The 24703-nt window shown below is 43.6% G+C and overlaps 1 protein-coding gene across 1 annotated transcript in view; it reads right to left on the bottom strand.

Moving 5' to 3' along the window:
• Positions 1 to 755: 755 nt before the first annotated feature.
• adgra3 (adhesion G protein-coupled receptor A3) overlaps positions 756 to 24703 on the bottom strand; it is a 29541-nt gene continuing 5593 nt past the window's right edge. Inside the window, exons 2-19 of the mRNA XM_026161847.1 lie at positions 21364 to 21435; positions 15508 to 15579; positions 8494 to 8565; positions 8331 to 8402; positions 8059 to 8219; positions 7331 to 7544; positions 7064 to 7228; positions 6586 to 6787; positions 6337 to 6486; positions 6064 to 6222; positions 5807 to 5974; positions 5428 to 5635; positions 5083 to 5291; positions 4838 to 4962; positions 4622 to 4745; positions 3998 to 4143; positions 3212 to 3307; positions 756 to 2551 (exon numbers count right to left, since the gene is read on the bottom strand). Of these exons, the coding sequence (XP_026017632.1) occupies positions 1093 to 2551; positions 3212 to 3307; positions 3998 to 4143; positions 4622 to 4745; positions 4838 to 4962; positions 5083 to 5291; positions 5428 to 5635; positions 5807 to 5974; positions 6064 to 6222; positions 6337 to 6486; positions 6586 to 6787; positions 7064 to 7228; positions 7331 to 7544; positions 8059 to 8219; positions 8331 to 8402; positions 8494 to 8565; positions 15508 to 15579; positions 21364 to 21435 (3874 nt within the window). The 3' untranslated portion in view covers positions 756 to 1092. The remainder of the gene's footprint in view (positions 2552 to 3211; positions 3308 to 3997; positions 4144 to 4621; positions 4746 to 4837; positions 4963 to 5082; positions 5292 to 5427; positions 5636 to 5806; positions 5975 to 6063; positions 6223 to 6336; positions 6487 to 6585; positions 6788 to 7063; positions 7229 to 7330; positions 7545 to 8058; positions 8220 to 8330; positions 8403 to 8493; positions 8566 to 15507; positions 15580 to 21363; positions 21436 to 24703) is intronic.

The raw sequence follows: 24703 nt of genomic DNA, 5'->3' as shown, positions 1-24703 counted from the left end.
TGGGTGATGTTAAATCGTCTACATCCATTCTGCTATAAACACAACACTGTGCATTCATGTGTTTCAGTGGTGATTGAGTTTACCACCAAATATTCACTGGTGGCAAATGAAGTCATTATATACCTATGCTCTTACACAGCTAGGGAGCTGAGCCAACATCAAGCTCGTTGCTGTTGACAGAACCACCAAGTCTACATGCTACATGGCATTCGCCCAGCAAAAAGTCACAGCAATTCATCTCTTGAGTACTCAAGCAGTCAAATCACACTTTGAGTCTCTTACACGCTCTGCCCCAACAGCGATGTCAAGCAGCGAGTGGAACTCCAGTTCAGCTGTCAGCTGTGGAGGAGATGGAGAATGGAAAGCGCTGCAAGGAGAAGAAGACACTTCTCTCATTATCCTTTCTTCTCATGGCAGCTTCACTTGCCCTGAGAGTCAGCTGTCAATCACAGCCGGGCGCATTAAGACAGCGGGTGCCCCGAAAGTAAGGCGCACTCATCAAATCTGCCAGCAGGCAGCAAGAAAACACCCATAGAGCCCACAGCCACAGCCAGCTGCAATTAAAGTGCTGCACCACTGTAGAGAAAGGAACCCGAGGCCACCTGAAGGTCAGCGAAAAACCCAATTACCAGCATGTCATATATTGTCAGGGAGAGTAATTCCTGGAAACAAAACAGCTCTGACTCACCTTTGCAGTGGCTGCAGAGAGCAAAAGATGAGATCGTGGGTGCAAGTGCAAGAAACAAATCTCTAAATTAGGTAAATGGAACTTTTGTTTTAATTATTGTTGGAACAAACTAGAAAACGGGGGGGGGGAAAGGCTCCAGGTTAACGGTACGCACAGGGCCACACAGCTCAGACCATGCGGTTTCATGTACAAAACTCTCAAAGTGGTGGATTAAAAGTTATAAAAATAGAACATTTACAGAAACATATCTACAAAGTCAGTTCATTGGCCATAATTCGGCTACTATTTTCCAATTTTTTTCTTTTTTCAAGGAAAAAAAAAGTACAATCAAACAACTAAACCAGACATTCACAGCTTAAAGTTGTGAGCACATTATTATGCAGTCTTTAGCACAGAAACGGTTGCTACACAGTAGTTTCATGTTTCCACAAGCCGGTCTTTACTGCGGCTGCACTGTCCGCTTTAATTACAGCCACTGCCTGTCCATTCTCTTTAAGCGCGCCACCGTTGTGAGTGATAAGGTTCAGCCCATAAGACTTAGGGTGGCTTTCCAGTCCCGTGCTGCCAGGCTGCTTTGCAGAAGCAGAGTCTCTACTTGAGCTCGACCCTGCCGCAGTAACCGACTGCTCAGTCTCTACGGTTACCACAGATCCTTTCCCCAGCGTGCTGCCGCCTCCTTTATCTGAGTAGCGGGAGCGCCGCGGCAGGCTGGCGCTGTCGCTGCTGTCCTGTTGCAGCTGGCTCTGATGCCGCTCCCTGTACGCCATGTAGGCCGCTCGTCTGCTGTTGCGAGCTGCCATGTCGTAGTGATGGTGTCTCCTGTGTGGGGCGCTCTGCACGCTGCCCTCCACGCTGGTAGGCACGTCGTAGGCGTACTCTCGCAGCACGGTGAGCCGACTCGCCCTGTGCGTGCGCGCTCTGTTTTTGTGATGCCTGCTTATGTGGCCGTTGGCGGTGGCGGCGACGGTGGCGGCCGGGTTGCTCGCGTTGTTCACGGGGTGGAACTGGACCTCGAGCGGTGACACGTGCATTTTGATTTCATTGTCTAGTGAATGCTCGGTCAGGCTGTTGTCCAAAATAGCAGCGCCATTGGCTGCCGCTGATGCTGAGGCTGACTTGCACTGTGCAGCCTCCGCGTGGAGATTGGTCAGCTTGCTGCCGTGGGCGGAGTTGCGCATGCTCGGGGCGCTCTTGTTTGTATAGGAAGAGTCCGCGCTGCTGTGGCCGCACTTGGCTGACTCCCCATCTGCCTTGTTGTCAGATCCTGTCGTGGATATCATCGCCACGCCTGGCTGAGGCAGAAGGGTGTCCTCCTGTGTGGAGTACGCTCGTCTCCCGGAGCAACAGACCTGGGACCAGTGGCGCCTCATATCTTGTCTGTTGACGCAGTGATGAGCAACCATGAAGGCCCCGAGCGCCAGCGCCGCCACCCCAAACAAGCAGGTGAAAGCTAAATCAAAAGGGTGGTCCTGTGATACCGCCATGGCGCCGAACACCCACAGGGCTGCGTACAGCCCCAATGCCCCCGCTGCACCCATCAACTGCCCAGCGAAGGTGTGCTCGTTCTCCAGAGCCGACAGTGGCACAGTGTGGGGGGGAAACACTAATGAAGAGGACGCCTCATGTGGCTGAAGCTGGAGGGTGAGGGGGTGGCAGTGGCTGCCGGGAGCATCGGGCCCAACCTCAGTGTTGGCCGGAGCCAGATGCTGCTGCTCTTCGGTTGGCTCTTTGAGCTCGTAACGGCGCTCAGGGTGCCGGCGCAGCTGCAGCAGGATGCTGAGGAAGTACATGCAGTCCACAAAGATGATAAAAACTACCGGGCCATAAAATGCTCCGATGCTCGGCTCCCACGCCATCCAGCAACTAATGAAGACAGAGATAAGACAATTCAGACATCAGATGTGGCTTTTTTTTCCAACTCTATATCAGGCTCAACGTTTAGCATTCATTTAAATTTACCGAACATGCTAATGGTAAAGTTTTCCCTCATTAAAACAATACCTCGTCTCCCCGTCTTAATCTGTCGCTGTGATTATTAACCCGAGAAACTCGAAATTACTCTGGAAAAAGTTTTGCGTCTCATTCTTACAGTTACTGTCCCATTACATTTAATAACACAGGCTGAATTTGTTTTGGTTGCAAGAAATTAATTAAGCTCCAAAGACTCCAAGACAGATACGGCTCCAGATTTCTCAATTAGTCAGCCACGCTACACAATCTAAACAGCTGCCGCCGTAGAGAGCGGGGCGGGGGAGCTCGCTGTAAACTGGCAGCAGTTTCTCGTTGCTTGGATGCGCATATCATTAAAAGGCATCTATAATCAGAACTGGAGGGAATAAACCTTCCCTCATAAAAATATTCGAGCTAATGCAGTGCAGTCTGGCCTGGACAACCACAAAGCCAATTTCTCTTAAAGACAGAAGGTAGAAAAATATGTGAATCTGTTGACCAGATAAAATGGCACGGCGTTTCCATGAAATCAAACCAAGAGAAGGAAACTTTAATGACTAAAGTTCTACTTACTGTGGCGCATTGATCTGGCTGCCGTAGTTTTTGATGTTTGCTGCAGCAGTGATCCCACAGACTATGATGGGTATCCCTCCGCCAATTAAGTAGAACCTTTTGGAGAAAGGAAAGAGAGGTAGTTCTGTTTCAGTCTTTGAATGATAAAATAGGCATGAAGGAAATAAAAGAGATCAGGTGATGCTTCGGGCTTCTACAGTGACACCGTGTGGTGGCAGCCTCACTAAAATGTGGCCACATATAACAACAGAAATGTCATATACACATTTAAGGGAAGGTATGCTGAGTATATATACAGATAAGTTTTATGACACAGCGTAGCGTGTCCTGCGCTACGTCTGTAATTTGTGTAAAAAACACACGACAGCTCAAGCTTGGTTCACATTATAAAAGCTGCCTGCTGCTACAGATTTATGCACAGGAAGAATCACACGCACACATCTCAACGGACAAAATGCACAGTCCTGTTTATCTGAACAGTTAAAGAGCCTGAGTCTAGTTTATGTGGTATTTACAAGCATACGGATTTTGCTGTACTGCTATTAATTCAACTGCGCCTGTGCGATCCACACATGCTGCAAAGGAAGCAGGCACAAAATAAGTGAAGCTCTGGTTCATTTCTTCACTTCCAGGATAATAAAAAGATAGAACTGGGTGAAACAAAAGCTCTGAAGCCATTAGTAGAATTACTACATGTTCAGACGGTTGACAAGGCTATCATTTGGAGGGTGTAGTTTAAAAAGGCACCACTTTTGCCACACATCTGCTGCGGTGAGAGAGTCAAACCTCAGCATTGGCCGCGGCGGTGGCGGTGGCTCGTCCAGCTCCTCGTAGCGTTTGGCCTTGCGCGTCACTTGCTTGTAAATGTTCCTTGCAGTCACACCCACCCAGAGAGTGGTAGCGAGAGTGGAGTAGTGCAGCAAAATGCCCACCTAGGAGAGAATGGACCATTATAGTAGCCGGTCTTCAATGCCTTCCTATTCTTTAATCGATAAAAGTAAGAGAACGGAGCACACTGTAGATATTTTTGTTTAGTGCATCTTCTGCTTAAGACATCATCACATTGAGTTGGATATTAACATTAGAAAATATCATTTTACATCAAAGCACATTCAATAAATCAACAAGGTCTTGCATCCAGATTGGTGCAATTTAAAAAAGAAAAAGAAAGAAGAAAAAGTAGTGCGTCCCACTCCAGCACACCTTGAGGAGAGGTGCAGGGTTGCCTCAAGCCATGAAACGAGCTACAGTATCTTTCTATGCCACCCCACCCTCAGAGTTTCACAAGTGCAGTGATTTTAGCCAAAGGCAACTTTTTCAACTTCTTATTCCTAGAAAACATTCAAAGTGGAAGCAAATGCGGCGGGGAGGCTGGGAGAGGCTCAGAGTGTGCGGGCGCTGTATACTCACTGCTTGACAGACGTTTGAGAATCGCGTCTGATTGATGCCACCTATAAAAACCCCACAGGTGAGGGAGATGTGGAAGCAGAGGTTGATCAACATGTGCCAAAACTTCCGGCTCACTCGGACAGACCTGCAGTCGCAGAAACAACAGATTGCAGAGCTATGAATGAGACAAGGGGGCTAATGGGAAAGCCGTTCAATACCACTGGTTTATTCTCTTACCTGTGATGGTAGATATAGCTTATAATAATGGTGGCCAGGCACAGGAGGAGTATGACAGTGGTGGCGTAGATAACCGGGTGCAGTGGCTTAATGCTTGGCGAGGAATATTCCATAGCGCTGAGATCCTGAAACAAGAATGAGATCATAAAGAGATATACTAGAGGGCCAGTGAGGTCATACTGTGCACACGGGTGCTGATCGCCTCACAAACTCCCCAGTGAACATAAAGAGGCAGCCCAACCTACCATAAGCAGGCCATAGTTGCCCAGAGAGTTGCATGATATGGTTGTGAAATTGTCGTGATGGTCTAATATGCGGCAGCCGTCGCTCTGCCATCCTCCCTGACCTCCCGCCTGGCTCAAGTTCCAGCAGGCGGACACAGCATCTGAGCCGCGGGCAAACAGGCGCAGGGTGACATTAACGGGGGTCTTCAGGACGCGTGGAGTCATGCCATCTGATGCCAAGTACACAGTGGGGTAAAGCACTTTAAGTTTTCAGTTTGTTTCCTGATAATGTGTCCTTGTTGATTAGAAGAGCTGACCTTTTGTCAGGTTAGAGTTTACCACTATGCCTGCAACATCACGACTCACCTATCTTGGCCATGATGACAGGTGTGGCTACACTTCTCCTCCGCCCTCCATCAGCAAGTTGGGAGGAGTTGCCAGTGGATGGAAAAAACTTGCCATTGTGGAAGCCAAGTAGGTGGAGCTTGTAGACCGTGTCCTCTGGCTGCCCAGGAGGTACAGCCTCAGTAAGGAGAGACTGGGGAAATTGCAGGGAAGCCTCCGCTGCAGTGCTCTATAAAGACAAAAAACACAATGAAAGAACAACTTGTCATGTTAAACTACTCAAAAGACGCTGTTACGACTAAAATCTGATGAATTCATTTATAAATTCAGAAGCTGTCCACAAATAAAAGTTCCGCCTAATGAAACTGCAAACTAGTTTTTTTTCCTGGCAGGAGCTGACCTTGTAAAAGATGCTGGAAAACGAGCTGCTTGTGTTACATTTGAAGGTGAGCTGGCGGTCCTGGCCGATGGGGCGCTCAGGGATGGCCCTCTGCAGTAACACGCAGGACATACCATTCCAGTCGCTGACCTTGACAAAGTGGACGTCCAGTGCAATGTTAGGGGAGGTCTGGAAGGACAACAGAAAGAGTCAAATGCAGCTCTGCGTTACACATAATCTGTAGTGCAACATGTCTAAATGCTGTTGGTGAGGCTAACCAGGGGGAAGGCCTGAGGTGTAGCTGGGCGGTAAGCGGCAATCTTCTGGAGGCAGGCGATGATGCGGGAGCAGGCCATGGCTTCACGCTGAGCCATCGACAACACCCTCTCGTCGGCCAGCATCAGGTTACTGGCCATGCTGACCATCACCTGACCCAGCTAGGAGACAAAGAGACACAACAAGATTTCCAACTACATCCAACTCAGCAGTGCATACTCCAAGTTTTTAAAAGAGAAACAATTAAATGTGAACACATAAGCACATCCACTTACGTCTTTAAACTTCTCAACAAATTTCCCAAACTTCTCGATCATCTCAGCCACAAAGATGATATCCATCTTGTCTGAGAAGTTGGCAGCATCCTTCGTGTAGACAAACAGGCGTTGAGCTATAGTCACCACATTGCTCTCATTTAGAGGCATCTAGGAAAAACAAAACTGGGCATGAATAGAGAGCTGTGGGCCACAGGTACGAGGAAGCTCAAAACCATCAAATCACAGCCTGAATGGCCAGATACAAACCTGGTTGATGACATTGAGGAATCTTGTGACATCCTTCTGAAACTGGCAGCGGGAATAATCCTCTTCTGCCCATTGGCCCTCGCGATCACAGTAACGCCAAGCCCGCTGCTCTTCACTGGAGCTGCCCGAGTACGTGCTTCCGCTCGATGGCAGTCGGTTGCAGGGCAGGTAGGCTCTGATCCCTGCTAAGGTGCGTGGCCACCTGGGAGGATTTAAATAAATTGCTGTTTATTTCCTCTTCAGGCTGTGTCATGTGAGCCAAAATAGGTCCAATCTGGTAACTGAAGGAGTAACACCGTTTGGCCACAAGGGGGTGCTGCTTGCACAATAACGCAACTGCTCCAACACAGCAAGAATACACTTCAATCACAAAGGAAATTATTTATTACTTCACCTTTGGTATATTCCATCACACTGGATTTTTGAGTTTTAAGTGGTTTTAAGTTTAAAAAGAGAAAAAAAAGGAATAAGTATCCACCTGAACTCTCCCTTGTTGTTGGAGACACGTTCAGGGACGCAGTACTTGGCTGAACTTTGCAGCACCACAATGTGGACCGTCCTGGTGGTGTTTCCCCTGCTTGTCCTGACCCGACACTCCCAGTTGCCCGTAAAACCAGGTTGGATGTTTGAGATGGTCAATGCACTGATGGAAACCATGAAAATATAATATATTTTATGTTAATTGGTCAAGGTGGCTATATAAATTCCTATGAACTGCAGAATACACGAACACCTATCTTCATACCTGGCAATCAGCGAGCAGTTCTGCACAATGCGCTTTTCAATGAAGATGCCTTGAGTGGCATCAGGCTTGACCATGTGGCCCCTGTGGTACCACAGCACCTGCATGTCCTCTGCCACGAGGGAGGCCTGACACTGGAACGGCAGGCTGTCCCCCTGAAAGACGACCTGCCGCTGGGATGGGGTCAGCTGGAAGGAGGGCAGCTCGAGTGGAGCGTCTGAGGAAAACAAGCAGGCGAGTCAGGCGGTATTTCTCAAAATAAAAATGAAGCGTCGCTCATTTTTCCAGTTCTGTTTACTATACAAGTTAAAACTGCATCTTTAAATTCTCAGTACTTTTAGTGCCACTTGTAATTCATGTCAGGCCAGCAGCTTCTGCTAAATCTACGCCATACATTTCATAATCCCTCACTGAGATGAGTGCCAAACCGATAAGACATGAGCAAGTACAAACAAAGGCAGCGCTGGCCTGGGCAGCCCTTGTCTTATCTCCCGTGTCATTGCACAAGCCCCTGTTACCCAAACACTAACCTCACTGATACCAAAACAGAGACGTTAAAGGGACAGCGCAGCATTTTGACTGTACAGTCGTCTGAGCTGCTGCTCAGTTATTTAGACATGTTTAAGACAGGACAAATGGCAGATCCGAGTCAGCGCCAATTAAAATGATGCAGTTCTGTTGCAGGATGTTCAAACGATTATATTTTAACGTGTGCGTGTGTGTCTCCGTACCGCATGTAAAGAGCTCCGGCCTGATGGAGGTAACTGACTGACCCTGTAGAGACTGTGGGTAGGAGCACTCTGTGTTCCTTACAGAGATTTTCCTGTCTTTGATCCAGCGCAGCAGCCAGAGAAGGTTGCAGTCACACAGCAGGTAAGGTGTCTTGAAGTCCCTGGAGATGGACAAAAACAACACCTGGGGTCAGTTTAGGTGATCGAGCACCATCAAACAGACTGACAATGGCCACGTGCATGAAGTTTCTTTTCAAGCTGAGCATACTCACAGCGCCTTCAGAGACACCAAGCTGTCAAAGGTCCCCTGAGCCAATGAAGAGAACATGTTCCCTGTAAGGTTTCTGAGAGGGGAGAAAAAAAAAAAGAGGTTTTATTTGGGATGTACTATAAAGACATGACTAGATCACATTCACAGCAGTGCAAATGACTTACAGTCGGATCAGACTGGATAGACCTTTAAAGATGTCGCTGTTCAGACAGCTGATGCTGTTGTTGGCCAGGTCTCTGCAGTGCACACAGAAGAAGAATGACATTTTATTTGTTTGACAGCTGAAAAAATAAACCAATCTAAGAGCCGTGTTGTTCTACCACGGTGACTCTTAACCAGGGGTAGTCAGAGATTAGCTGTACTACTACGTTTAATGAAGTGAGACAGAAAAGTTAATTGGCACAAAACAGCAGACAAATTGTATTACAGTAGATAAGTAATGATCAAAAAATAAACAAATAATTTAAATCCCTAGGAGTTCACTAGCTAATTGTATAGATAAAGAAATCAGACTGAACATAACAGATCTTCTCTTTCTTCTTTCAGCTGATGCCTTTAAGAGTCGCTACAGAAGATCACCCTATCCCTGGTATCCTTCACTGTCACATTACCATCCTTGACTACTTGAATCTCCTCCTCTGAGGTCTTTCAACCTCAATGGTAACAATAACTGAGAAGCCGTAAGCTGAAAGTCGTCCGCATCCAGTTTAAATGAGTTTTACTAAAGTTACTTGAAAAGTATGCCAGAAAAAAAAAAAAGGTTGGGGACCACTGGGCTAAAAGATCATCGAGTTGTCTTCATCTGAGCTGCAAATGTATTAGAACATAAATGAACACCTCGAGAAACGCTGCTGAGTTGCTGAGATAAAAAAAACAGTAGGTTTAAAAGAAAAAAGCCAAGTTCAACAGAGGCAGGTCGAGACAGAGATCTCCAAATTCAGCCGACAGGCTTACAACTTCCAAGGTGATTTTAGATAATGTCTGTGTGGGCCTGCGGGGGGAACCTACACATCAAAGGCACAGCAACACTGTGGTAGGTGATTAATCACCCGTGATTAATGTCAAATGCAGGAAAAGTGTGTGTTTCTCCCCTTCATGTGACCTGACATGATGTCTCTTGCAAACATCAGATGGAAGTGTCAGAGACTCTTTCAAAAAGGAAACTCGGAGACGGTTCAGGGGCTTAACGGGGAAAAGATGGAGGCTGCCTCTGTGAATTACACTGACTCTACCAACATTCAGAAATATTCACCGAAGGAAGGTCCAGGTCAGCTGGAGCACACCGCCTTCAGCAGATATAATCATCATCAAGGGATATACATAAAGATGTTTATACAACCTCAATACTACTACAGCTAATAATTACAATAATAAAGATGCATTTTATTGCGCAAGTACTGAATATTTTCTGATGTCCAAAGACCTCAATAAACTAAAATAATAAAAAGTAAAATGTTTCAGTGGATTAACTACTTCTTTCATTAACACATAAATCTAGTAACAGTAGTGCAACTAAGCACTGTTAGCATTCTGGTTAAGCTGTGTTTCTGGCATGCTGTCAGAGGGAAACTGACTTAGTTGCCACATTGTGGCGTCTAACAAGATTTGTATTTTTTCCAAATACAGCTGTGACTGGGACCAAGGCTAATGATGGAGGTGAGACCAAAACCTCTGAATTAATGCTGCGACCCAGAACCCAAAACAATGGCACTAAAATATAATACTGAGAAGAGGGGAATGGTATATCCTTATAATCTACTAGATGTAGACTGTAGGTCTTTGGTTCAATAATAACATTAATTTAAGCTTTTAACATTATCCAAAAACCTACTTCAAAACAAGAAAGCAAGGCGGCAATTTTTCAGTTTCCAGGGAGACAGCATTGAATCAAACCCTTGTTATAGCTGTAACATATAAACCTCTGTGCGAGGAAACCAATTGTTGCAAAGTGGCAAGAAATGAAACAAGAGCCAGTGAGAAAAGGCAGATCGTTACCTCAGCTTGCCGCCAGCAAAACTATATGTTCGGGTGCTTGAGGAAGGTGATACTAATGCAAAAATGATACCTGAAAAACAGCTGGCAGGTATATCCTAGCATCCCAGAATTTATGTAATTATTGGTGTTGCGCCTTAAGGTGCCGGCCGTGGACTTTTACGGTGTGAGGTTATTAGTTTCACTTGGAAGTAAAGAAAAAGCCTCCTTTTGCGGGCCTGCCAAATTTGTGTGTCATGGGAAGGATATAGAAGTGAGGCGGGCGTACTTTCATCTCCGGTTATCGCCTGGATTCAACTGCTAAAGTTACAGCTACACCAGGAGCCTCGAGAATATTTGTTAAAATAGCTAAAAACCAAAAAAAAAAAGTGTCACTTTGTTACTGAGTGAAGTCACATGCATGTCGTTTGGCCACAGGCACGCAGCAAATTAACAGCACAGAGGAGCGCTCCAGAGCAGCACATTTGAGGAGCTGAAGCAAAAATAGCCCGATGTGATAAGGTTCGAGTGGGAATCGTTCAGCTGTTGGGAGGAATGCCGAGTAAGGAGCGCCGAGCCTAAAGGAATCCATAGGGTCTGAGAATGCTGTAGTGTTGGGAGAAGTCTGCTTAAATGTTTTAGTGTGGAGAAATTGAGTGTGTGAACTGTGTGTAAAGTCAGGTAAGGGATATACTTATCTTGGCCCACGGGGTTGTAACCAGCAGCGCGGCCTACACCCAAGCTCTCAGCGTGAATAAAGAAACCCAGCTGGGAGCAGCTGACTACGTCTAGATCAGATGTTAGCTCTCTTGTAAGAGAGATCATTATTATACCCGTCTTAACATCTTTTTTTCTTTTTAAACTTGTCACTGGTGCGGGCTGAACACAAATTCAGTGGAGACATGCGCCAGTTTTTATGCATTCTGTCTTCTCATCGACACGAGCGCCGCATCGCCTGTCAAAACAGTTATATAACGTCTCTCTTTGATTTGGAGCGAACGTTCCTAAGCCCGAAAAACACACACACAACCGTAATGATGTTGTAGTGATGCTGGAAGTCGTCTCAGTGTGCACTCTAATGGAAAAACCTGCACTGAAGCTACAGTGAAGAGCTGTGGGCTTTGAAACAAGTGTTTCTGGAGCCTAATAAATACTGAGTAATGAATGCTTTGGACCATTTTTAATGCAGGGTTTTGGAGCCCTGAAGTTGATCTGCGTGTGGTGTACAACAGTGTAAATATTCTGGCACGAGTGAAAAGTGGGGACACTCTCAAGGAGTTTGGAAACTTGTTTCTCTTCTCTGCAGCACAATCTTTCCTTTAAGATGTGTAAATGTGAGCTTTTTATTGTGGCCTTCAATCTGCAGCCTTCGCTTTAAATGCTCCTGTGCTCTGTGACATGGCACGCAAGATAAATGAGGCCTCCAAATGGCACATCTTGAAGTGAGGATGGGAAAACTAATTAGGCGATTGGGGAGGGGGCTACAGTAAAGTCAAAGATAAGGGCTAAAGCATTACGTGCCAAGTTTCTGAGGCGTTTCATGACATTACAAACCCTGGCAAAACTTATGACATATGAATGAGCCATAAAAACTGGCAAAGTCTGCAAATTAACTCCACTCCTATTTTTCACAAAAAATAAATAAATAAAAAATGTATATTAAAAAAGCCGAGCGAATGTGTCGCTTGTAATGCCAAGCCTTGATGTAGGGCTTCTGTGTTTACATTCCCAGAGTCCAGTACTACCTCATCGTCTCCTTTGCTCTTCTGTGCTCCCTCCCTTTCACAGCCGAGTGATTGTTACCCTTTGAAATGAACTGAGACAGGCGGTGGGGCCAATTAAACTTTGCTACAAAGCCAAACTGTAAACTGGAGCACGTGTTTCCACGATGATCTCTGTGGCGATAAGAAAGGCCTTTAACGATATCTGTGTGTGTTTTAGATTTTAATATGCAGAAGACATATAGACAGGCACGTATCCATCAGAGAATATGCATCGAGGAGGAAACGGGGCCAATTCTGATCCGAGGAGCTGACTGCCTTCCTGTCTCGTTCTTATTGCTCTACAGCAGCAGCCAAGCTCAAGTTTGTGTTGGCAGGGACTGGGTGCTGTCGGATCATTCCAATTCATGCTGTGTTCTTGCTCTCGCTCTCATGCGCGCACATCCACAAAAAGGGAAACACGCGGCGACGCGCTTACGTTCGACGCCCTAAACAAGCACGCGGCACCCAGATGGAGTTGAGAGTTACGTTTTCTGCATATCAGAGTTATCCTCCGTAGATATTCATAGACATCACACACGCATACGTGCTAAAAGACGTCTGAGTGCGAAAAAATATAAGTCTGCACGGTGTGTGCTGTGATCTCTGGCCAGACAAAGCAACCCAGTAGCAATAAGCCCGATTCAGACGAGAACTTTTTTTTCCCGTTAATTTGTTGTGAAGGCAGCCTAACAGGGTCATTCCCAGTAACATTTACATAACATTTACAACACGGCACAAGTCTGAACTGCGTGCAGTGGCATTAACAACATGGCAGGCACGAGATGATGACGCACGTCTCCCGTGTTCGTGAATTCATCAGTTCACATCAAAACACTTTATTTTAAAGAACAAAAAGCTCAATCTGAGGTTACATAACTGATCTTCAAGAAGAAAAGATAACCTGAAACTTCCTGCTGACTTTACCTAAAAATCAGGTTTTCAAAAAGCTTTTTTCACACGAAGTTACACATCTTTGCTGTTAAGTAACTCCCACATAGACTGAAATTCAAAGTTCTTTGAAATACTATGTTTTACTGTTTAAGAAACTCAGAAAGACTTGTGCCAGTAGCTTCTTAACCATTATAGGTGCTAGAACAACTGCTCTTGAGAGAACAAATGCAGAGAGAAAGCACCAGAATTGGACTCTGACCAACTCCTAGTAAAAAATCTGTGGATTTCAAGCAATAACATTGTTTTTCAAATCACTAGGAGAAAATAGTTTAACCCTTTAAGACCTACCATAGAACCAAGTCCGCCAGAGCTTATATTATATATTTACATGCTGTAGTGCCATTTTTGGGAGCATTTCAAGTTGCTATACATCAATACAACCATTATAGCCCAAATTTTAATAATATGTCTGCATTAAGTGCATAGTAATTACATAAATTGCAAAAAAGTGCAATAAACTACAAAAAAAATTGAAAATCGTTTTTGTTTTTTTAAACATATATTTCTAGTTAGAGAAATTAAAGAGGCTTATCCCTCAAAACTGTAAATACAAAAAAAGTTGCACAAAATACCGTAATTGTCGGGCTATAAGCCGCTACTTTTTGCACAAGCTTTGAACCCTGCGGCTTTTAGTCAGGTGCGGCTTTTCTATGGATTGTCCATGATTTTTGTCATATCGTAAAACGATTTGTTTTGTTTGTTCCGCTGTTGTACGGCACTACGTTGCTTGGCGGAAGGGCATGTGATCAGACACACAGGGTTCAAGAGTGGTATGTTGGTCACATGTCCATCCGCCAGGCAACATAGTGCCGTAGAAGTAGCGCGAAAAACAAACTTCAAAGTAGCGGTACGCGTTCAGCGGGAGGCGTGGATGACGAGTGGCGATAAACTTGCGAAAAGCAAGTTATGCTCAACTCCACAGGTGGAATCTGACAGCGTGGAAAAGTGTGAAAACATCCACGATCACCAACGGATTTCGAAGGGCTGGACTGCTGCATGATGGAGAGGAGGACACCGCCACGGCCCTTCTGAGGGTGTTCGACTCCGACACTGACAACGAGGATTTGTTTGGTTTTGAAAGTGACAACAAAGGAAAGAAGCTGAGAGTGGATGACGAAGCCATCCTGAGCCTGTTCGTATCCGACACTGGAGAAGAGGACTTTGGTGGTTTTAGAGCGCAGGAAGAAGAGAAAGATGGTGGTGAATGACTGACTTTTCTTCTTGTTAAAGCCGTGTCACTGCACCTGAGCCTAAAAGGTAGGCCGAATCTATTTTTCTGGTGTGCTGTAGGTTATTGTTATGTACTACATTTGTTACTCATTTATGAAGCACAGTACATGTTTCGTACTTGTAATTACTGGTACTTGTACACATACCTAAAAAGTTATGCAAATATGTACCTATAACTTGTTTTTCAAAATATTAATAAAAGTGATGTCTCCAAACAGCCATCTCTTTCCTGACAATTCCCTTTGTGCATATTCTCTTACATATGATAAGTCAACATTGAAACACCTGCGGCTTTTGGTCAGGTGCGGCTAATGTATGTACAAAACAGGATTTTCCCCTGATTTTAGCTTGTGCGGCTAATATTCAGGTGCTCTGTAGTCCGGGAAATACGGTAGTATCCCACCACAGGAAATTTATTTTGAGTGTCTTCATAGTTTTATTTTTGAAATTCAGCAATTTTTATATACTGCAGGAAAAACTAAAATAAGTATTATAATGCAAATTTGCAAAAAAAAAAGCATATGCATCAAAATAAACTATTTCCAGCAGTGCAATTTGACTTCTAAGCATCCCAGAAACGACACAGAAAGTCATAAAGTCAAACATAACTTTTAAAAACACCAGTATAGCCTTACAAGGCCCTGATGGTAAAAAACTACATTTCTACGAAAATGATGTCACTTCCGGTGTCGGGCAGGTCATGGCGGATATGCGAAAGTTCGCGCTGATGGACGTAGGAAGTGTTACAAACAGCTGATCGGATCGGCAAAGCGTGTTTCTTGAATATTATGTTTTTGTTGCTGCAAGCGCTTTTTATGCAATTTTTGCAAAGCTATATGTGGAAGGAAACCGTGACCTAGGACAAGCTGATGGCATAAGATGTAAGTACAACTCCTCCGGTTTCATATGCAAAAAAATTATTGCGCTAGCTTACATGGTTGCAGAGCTACCGGGATTTAAAAATAGTTACGCAAAACCGAGCGTGCCCGCTCCGACCGGCTTTAAAGGGTTAAAATAACATGTGACCAACAAAACACAATTTCAATTAATAGTTTAAGAGAAGACAAGCTGAACAAAATCTGTCTCCTAACAAGATTCTGTTCTCAACTGAAATATAACTAAGGCAATCCTTTGAAAGGTTTAAAAACAAGAACACCTCGGCAATCCCTGAGGGCCTGAATGTGGGAATATGGAGTACACACACACACACACACACATAGAGAAACCACATTAAAGAGACAGCAGAGCTACAGAAATACTCACAGTCGCTTTAGTGCTGGCAAGCCAAGAAAAGCTCCTGGTTCAATATGACTGATCATGTTACTCCGCAGGTCCCTGTGGAAAAATGAAAAGATTTGAGCAGTGCAAACAGCAACAAGACAGCACAACTGCAACGGTGTTGCTAATCAATCATCCAAGTCTCCTTAACAAAACAGTTATGTTTACCGTTCTTTAGTTAAAGCGAGGAACACTGCTGATCAGAAAGAACATCTGCGAACACTCTCGGCTTGAAATAAAACATCGTTCTGTATATATCTGGTTGCTGCAAATTTTCTTGAAATTTCTTGATATGGCTTTGAGAAAAGGATTTGCATTTGGGCTTGTGAGATACCTCCAGATTTGTGCTCAGTAGTTTGAAATCTTTCCAGTTTTCTACTTTGAGAACAGTCAGTGTAACCACTAGACTCCATTGCCATCATCTGAAATTAACATTTCATTGTGCAACATTCAGCACCCATAATAACATGGTTCCTGCTAGGAAAACTTTTTATGCATGCATTTTTGTTTAACCCAGTGACAAGATCCCTTCTTCAAACTTAACACCCTTTGTCACCACATAGCTGTTGTCAAGGACAACCTGAGCCTCAAAGCTGCTCTCTTTCTCTTCACACACAAGCACACAAACCTCCCAAACCTGAGGTTCAAAGGCTCGCGGTCAGAGATTTCCTGCGGTGCTCACCTGTGCTGGCACTGCCAAGTCACTCATTACAGTCGAGGTTCAGGAGGCTTTCTAGTCGCCACCTGAACCCACACAAAAGGCCTCTGGGTAACTCTGCCTGTTTGATGTCAATGAACTGTCATCTGAAGGCGGGTATGTGGCCACAGATAAGTCAGAGACTGAAAAAACAACAACACACACACACACACAAAACTACTGCTTGTTAAAAACTTTTGATGTGCTGGCTTCTCTGTGAAGTTGTGTTGAGAGAAAAATGAGAAGGCAGGACAAAGAAATCAAAAATATCCTTGCAGAGCCGTCGCAGCCAGGAAGAGCCAGATTGGAGAGTGTACTGGGTGCATAAACAGGCGTGTTGAGTCTGGTAATTTGCTTGTTGCTGAAGCTAATTTATTTTTTGTGTAAACTTTGCTTAGAGTTTCAGTGTTTACAGTTGGAGGACACAAACACAATCTGGCAACCTCAACTGGGTCCAAGAGAAGCCAGAAAAGAACGCTTTCCCTCCATCTGGCTCAATGATCAAAACGCATAGCTGCCAAAAAGACTAATGTCAAGCTCAGTGTTGAGTGCTTTTAACCAGGAGAATTACAAAATAATGTCTGCTGGAGGTCTGAGCTCTAGATCTGCTGGTGTAACCACTACTACTAATAGCAAAAAAAGAACACCATAGCTCTCTGTTATTCCAGTATGTGGATTAGCCAAATATAAATACACTTCTCATTCCACAGACATCCAACCACACATGACCTGGTACCTTTTAAATCTATTTGCAAGGCGAAAAACGCCAGGTTTCTTCTTTTGTCATGCTCAGAAAGAGCTGGCTGAATACTTCTAAGTGTTCTCCAGCACTGGTCTTGAACTGGCAACAAACTGAAGGGTGGATCTGCAGCTGCTGCCAATATTTCAGGGCACGTGTATGCCGTCTTCCAAAGGTGTTACTCATATGCACGTTAAAACAAATTAAAAATGTGTCATGTAAATATAAGATTAATGAAAGCCTCTTTTCCAAGTTTGTTTTTGGCATGGTGGGTTATATATTGATTATGGAAGGTTTCTGGCATTAGACTCGCATTTCCACTGAAGAGAGAGAAGCTCGCGCTATTCAACCAACCACCAGCATCATTTTTAGAACATGATCGCTTTTGGGGTTCGATACCTGCCAATACTGAGCTGCATACTGCCATGTCGCTCACATTATTTATCACCACACTCATTTCAGTCGGCTTCTGCACTGATGTGATACTATAAATACAAACTAGAATGATTCCCACTCTTTTCCTTACATTATGGAACACGGTTTAACAGTTTAACAGCAGCACTGGACTGACACTTTGGAGTGGCAGAGACACAAACATGTATGTCATATTTCCTGTTGCCAAAAGGGCATATTTGAAAGTGAGACTATAAAGCTTTTTGTGTTAACGGGGCTGTGAAATTGTCGAGGGAGCTGGGCGTTCCCTTAGAGAGACTGTGAGGAGTTTGATCATTCAGGAAGAAGATGTAAACATGCTCAAGATGACCTGCTGAACTTCAAACCGAGCCCTGAAAAAGGGGAAGAAAGGTGATTTAGGGGACTCTGAATGTGACGTGGCATTTTAGAAACTAATCTATTGGGATTTTTCCACACAGCCATCTGTAAGGTTTAGAATGGTCTGAAAAAGAGGAAATATCCAGAAATTGGCAGTTCTATTGATGGCAGAGGTTAGAGGAGAATGGCCAGACTGCTTTGAGCTGACAGAAGGGGTCTGCATCAGGGCATCTTTGAACATCTTAAACTGGTTTCTTGATCATGACAGTGAGCTCATTGTACTTAAATGCAGTCACCAGATCTCAGTGCACCTTTGGGATGTGCTGGAATAGGAATTTTGCATTATTTGAACAAATCTGCAGCAACTCTGTGATCATCTATCATGTCGATGTGGATCAAAGTCTCTGAGGAATGTTTCGAGAAACTTGTTGAAGCTATACCACAGAGAATTAAGGCAGGTCACAAGGTAAATGCAAGGGGAATTATTGCACATCACATGGGTAACTTACAGTTCTATGAAGGCACCATTAATGCCAATTTTTTTTATATTTTATATCTATCTATCTATCTATCTATCTATCTATCTATCTATCTATCTATCTATATATATATATATATATATATATATATATATATATATATATGACTTTCTGTTGCCATCCAAAGATGCACTGACTATTCCAGCAAGACAGTGCCAAAACACACTGTGTGTATTAGTGTGTTTGCATGCAACTGAAAAATATCAGCCATCAAAAATATGTACCATATTATTAAGAAAGTACAAGGGCGAGTCTGAACTCAACCAAAAATTGGAACTAGGCTTTTAAAACTACAAAACCTGTATCTTCAAATCTTTATACTACTATTAAAATGCCCAGTTTGTAAAAATATTTGCAACTTTTTAGGATTTAGAAGCATGCTGAACTCAGCAATGAGTCATTTAAAATCGTATAACTTAACCTTTCATTTGTGTAATAATTTTTCAATATTTTAAAATGTTACATAGTCTAACATGAATCCTACGGGTTAAGCAAATTAGAGCCGTATGAGCAGAATCCTCTTTTCTGAAGTCTATTAAGTAAAGGCTGTGTTCCAATACCCATTTATATCTACCTTTATATGAATGTGATGCTTGCTTGCAGAATACCATTGATGAATTCACAAACAGTTTTTCAGGAAACGCCACATACTAGCTCCATTTTCCCACAATAATTCCCCCACAGCACTGGATTTAGAAAGGAATTAGCATGTGACGGTCGCCCAAGTTGGCTCCTATTTCTATGAGGGGAGATAATGGGGATTCTGTGTGGCTTATTCCCATGCAGAGACACCTTTGGCCCCAACAAAACACAGCGGTCTCCACAGTTACTTTGCAATTTCACGCAGTTTGCCTGAGAGGCATAATGGATTCTCTACCCCTCTCTGGCACTCACAGCCAGCTGCTGTCTCAGTCGTCACCACTGCATTAAGGCCGTCCAAATGAGGGAGAGTCCCTTTGTAAAGTGAAAAAAGAAGGGAAAAGAAAAGCCGTGAAGGCGGGAGGAAGGAGGGGTGGCTGGCAAGATGGAGAGCCTCAGTGCATTCAGACAGATTTGTGCTGCATTTTTTTCCTGCTTTGAGAGTTTGAGGAAAAATGAGTGCAACTTAAGGTAAGAGGTAAAGTATAGGACTATTTCAGAGCGGTGTAGCGTGTAGGAATTACACTGCTAACACCTTTGGCCTTGGCTTGCCCTTTTATAATGACAAAAGCAAGTAAGCCTTTTAGTGATCTCACCTTGCTGGCTGAGAGTGGACTGGAGGAGGTGGGGTCTGTGAGGAGCAATGAAAGCTCAGTTTTCAGGTAAACCCTCCTGTAGTTTCACAGCGCGACAGTCAGGCAGTACAGATTTTACAACCAAGGCAACTGCAAGCTCACAGACAAAATACACAAGAGCCTTTAAGGCTTTCTTGGTAGAGAAAGATCAAAGATTTTTTTAAAGCATTAAACATGCAGCCTCCTGTTTATCCTCGAGGCCTGAGCACTAAAACTAACAAGTGACCCAATTCAATAGTCCATAGAGACTTCGCCTGTGAATCTATAAAGAATCCAGATATATGAAAGTCCCAGGACTGTTTCAAATAACAAATTAAAACTTCTTTTCCAAAAATCTGGTATCCTCTCCAAAAGAAAAGAGTGCAGTGAATTTCCAGTTAGTCAAATCTCATATATAATTATAAATAATAACCTGAAACTAAATTCTGAAACGGAAAAAAAATGTTTTGATGCCAGCAATACATTCTTAAAATGTGTGTACGCAGGCAGCAGTCAGTACATAAAGTCATATTCAGAATTCTGTACACTAGTGTCAAGGTTGAAAATCTATTCTGAATTTGGCAATTTAATATGTTTTGTACATGGGTAATTTTTTGGGGGGACAAATAAAGCATAAACAGATTTTCGTAACATTTATTTTGTGTAAGTATTTACTTGCTTTCACTTGACTCTGCTCTGATCAGCTGCTTGATGCGTTTGTGGCGTTCCAAACACATGTTTCAACAGGAGAGGACGGCTGGATGAAGGCGTTTTTCTCGTCTCTACTTTACTTTTAAAATTTTCATTCGTCGGCTGTCACAACTGCCAATGCTGATGCAGACAGATCAGCAGATAGCCAACATTGGCTGGTAACATCAGGTACCAGCCGACTGCTGTTCACAAACGCTGTCCATCTAATCTGACTGAGCTGGAGCTGTTTGCAAAGAAGAATGGGCAAGGATTTCAGTCTCAAGATGTGCAAAGCTGGTAGAGACAGACCCTAAAAGACTGGCAGCTGTAATTGCAGCAAAAGGTGGTTCTACAAAGTGCTGACTCAGGGGGCTGAATAACTACACACACCCCACTTTGCAGTTATTTATTTGTAAAAAAATGTTTGGAATCATGTATGATTTTCGCTCCACTTCTCACGTGTACACCACTTTGTGTTGGTCTTTCACGTGGAATTCCAATAAACTTGATTCATGTTTGTGGCTGTAATGTGACAAAATGTGGAAAAGTTCAAGGGGGCCGAATACTTTTGCAAGCCACTGTACCTGGAAATGCCTTAACACATCTATAAAACTTTCCTCTTTACAGATTTCAACGGCCATCAATACTTCATTGCCGCGGTGTCTCTTTAACCATCCCAGAATACTCCAGCAGCTGTGTTCTGAGAGTATATTGCCAGGCAGATAACAACCAACCCTAGTGGCTATGCCTATAATTAGGCCTTTCTAGTACCATCTTTAGTCTTTCACTTTAGACAGATTTCCTGTATTGAAGTTAGGTGTGCAAAACGTCACATTTTAGGCGACTCGGATGTTTTGCCGACACGATGCCAGTGTGTGTTTAACAAACCTCCTGCTGCACAAGCCAAAACTTCACTTGGGAAGTGATGAATGGCTCCTGCTAATGCACTGTCAGATATAACATGAAATACTATGAGGGGTTTTTTTAGCTTGAGACTAACATATGTGAGGTGCATTAGTGACGATTTATGTTTCTGTACAACCTAAGCATAAGAAAAAAAAAAGCTTTCTTTCAATGTGCTATAAACAGAGCATTAATATTGACACATTAATGCTCTCTTAAATCACAGGCTGAGGAAATAACGATACTCACAATTTTTCCAAAGCAAATAATCCAAAGAAGGATCCATTTCTGAGATCTTGAATCTTGTTGTTGCTTAAAATTCTGCAGAGAAAAAAAAAAAGTGTGAACGCAAAGCAACAGATATTGACTCACACAAAAGACTGCATAACGATTTCCAGGCTGTTGAAATAAAAACATTTTACTGTGCAATGTCAGTAAAGCAGCCGCGGTGCCAAAACATCAGCGAGGAATGTGTGCTAATGAAATGCAAAGGTGGAATCAAAAGGATCGAGTGTCTTTTTCAGAAGCAAATGGATTCATGACAGAGTGCTACTTGTTGACAGATAACAATATTAACCCAACTTCTTTTTGCTCTAGACACGCTTAGCATCCAGTCACACCAGGTTGCTTTCTGCCAGGGAGAGCTGAAGAAAAACAACTCCAACTTTAGCTGAGTGCTTCTTTCATGTCAAATTGGCAGTGTCTGGTAGCCAAAGTGGGATTAGGAGTAAGCTGGCTTGACTTTATAGGTAAATGTATCGCAATCTGATCGGCAGCCACGATGACTCATTGGTGGCATACTCGCCTCGAAGCTGTCACACAATTAGACAGTGCGGGGAGTCGTCCTTATGAGAAGAAATCCCTGTTTATAGAAGGAACACCCAAATATTCATCTCATATTTACAGCTAACACTGTATTAAAAGCAATGTGGTTAGAGTTAACAGTGGTCCAATTTAAATGCAACTTTGCCAATTAGTTGTTTACTAAAACAAAACGGGAAAAAATAGAGGAAGAGAGAGCCTGAGAAAGTCTAAAACCTAAATCTAACCTAAGTGTGAATTCTTGATAGCTTCCTCTCGGGGTAATAAACAGCATTTTATTATCTAGTTTATTTTCCCAGCAGAGCTAACCCACAGCAAGGAAAGCTCCAAGCTAATTGCCCGCTTTCTGCTCCCGTGTGTCCCTCCCAGTTATGGTCCTTCTTTAAAAGTACTCCCAAAGAGTGCGAGAGCAAGGACGTGTGGTTAGCATGGAGGGGAAATGGTGGGTGACATACATGCTTAGTGGCACCCACAACCCGGGGCCAAATTGGAGTCATTACGGGGCGTTGAGGGGCCGTTTTATTACAGGGTTGGACAGAGGAGACTCTCTGGAGATTTGCTGTTTGGCTCCCTGCCGTTCAGAGAAAGTACGCACATAAAGAGTTCCTGTTTTCCAGGCTTCTGAACGCTGAAATGGCAAATGTTAAGACTCGATGATGTACAAGACTGCAAACTCTGTTCACTGCCTGTGTGCACATGGTCCGATGATACAGCCGCAGATGTTGGGTCTCTCGTCACAAAAGTCTAATTCATACGTGAAATGCATGGAATACCAAATGGATGAAATCCAGCTTTAGCAATGTGGGGCTTAATCAGCAGAATACAGGGGATGGACAAAAACACCTTTCAGTACACTAGCACTCCAATAAATGCAAGGCTGGGGGAATTTATTATGTTTGGCTACTTCTTTGTAGCATTTCTCATGTTGGCTGGATCGTCACACTACAAAAAGAGCATACGCAAGATTTTATTCCTTTAATACATTTTTTTAAAGGAATAATAATAAAACTGAAAAGAGCTGAAGTTGAAGATTCATTCAAAACTTGGAGCAATAAACAAACAAATCTGCAATGCAAAAATCAAAGTCATAACCTTCCAAGTATACACTAACCCACCTCAACCTCAACCAGTCGCTAGGGTGGATCAGCGATGCTTTTAGTTAGAGCTTTTCAGGTTTGTAGAAAAGCCTTTGAAAAAACACTATATTTAAAGTCTCCCATTGGTATTCACTAACAGCAAGAAGGTCCTGGCTTCAAATCTACCAGTCGGCTGCCCTTTCTTTGGGGAGTCTGCATGTAATGCACATACATATCTTTCACTGTACTCCAGCTTCCTTCCAAAGTCCAAAGATATGCATAGGTTAGGTAATTGGCTAATCTACATTGGCTGAAAGAATGGTTGTTTGTCTTTCTGTGTTAGCCCTATGACAAATTGGCAACCTGTCCAGGGCTGGGATAGGCTCCAGCCCACCAGTGACCCTGAACTGGATAAATGGAAGGAAATGGGTGGATGGAGAATTCCCTGATGAGAATCTTGACAAAAGGGTTGGGGGTAAAACCTAAACCTGAGTTGGGCATTTGAGAAAAGTAGGATTTTAGGCATGAAATTCTAAATACGTGATAAATAAATAAATTTAAAGGGTAAACATGCAATTGTGTGTGCATGGCTACTCAAACAATGCCCAAACCTGAGACCCAATACTGTCCCCAAGTCCATGTGTGAAAACAACTTCAGTGCAGGCAAAAGAAAACCTTCACCATCACCGACATCATCAGAGGTTATGTAAAGCATCAAGAATTAGGTTTGGCTACAAAACTGCACATTTAAAGCCCTGTAAGTCTCAAGTCATCCAAATAAACCTATAAAAGAGAGTTCTCCTGAGAGCCATGCACACTTTTCTTGGCCTCTCTTCATTCCTCCCTTCTTTGGCTCTTTTGCTAGCTTTGTCCCACCCTCTTCCTCATGACAGGAGTGTGACCTCGCCACATTAGAAACCGCTTGGGCTGCAAAGTCCTCTCTGCACTCTTGCATTCATGTGAAAGCCTTACCACTGCAGACTAGGTAAATAATATGTATAGAGCAAAGCCTCGAGTCTCCATAGAGATCACGGCCATTTAAATACTAGTGTCTTCACTGGCCTCAGGACATGTGTAGTTAGATCGTCTGCTTCCCTGCTGTCTGTCTCATGAAATCAGCCTGAGGTCGCCAGACAAAGGACCAGTCTGTGGAATTTCTTCAGTCTGTGCTTCTAACAACACATGAGGGAGTCTTGCTTATCTTGATGCATAGATAAGACCTGCTTGAGCTCAAGCCAGGAACAAGCTGCTAGGGGAGTCTACGAAATCTCACATCCTGTCTACTGATACAGATGGTATAAATCTCAATGACATTTATGGAAAAACCTTCTCTAAAAACAGAATTTCCACTCTTAGTCACAAGTAGTATAAAATGCACTTGTCTAGATTAAATCTCATTCTCTATGTGAGTAAAAACTACACTAGTGAAAGGCAATTTTTACATTGTGCAGCGAGGGAGTGAAACACACAAAATGGCCAGCCACTGCTAAGTGTGCAAGCAGCCACGTAGTGTTTCAAGGACAAAGCCCTGGAGTTCTCCCTACAGGTTCTTTATGCTCAAGAGGCTTTTGGACAAAGAACTTCATAGCGTGGAGATCTGTAACCCTTCAGCAGGTTTTCAAATAAGATTCAGGCTGCAGATGGGTTCATAAAAACCCTTCTAGAGTGACTTCCTCTGAATATAGTGCATG

The sequence above is a fragment of the Astatotilapia calliptera genome, chromosome 3, assembly GCF_900246225.1.
Source record: "Astatotilapia calliptera chromosome 3, fAstCal1.2, whole genome shotgun sequence".
NCBI lineage: Eukaryota > Metazoa > Chordata > Actinopteri > Cichliformes > Cichlidae > Astatotilapia > Astatotilapia calliptera.
This window is presented reverse-complemented; position numbering and strand designations above follow the sequence as displayed.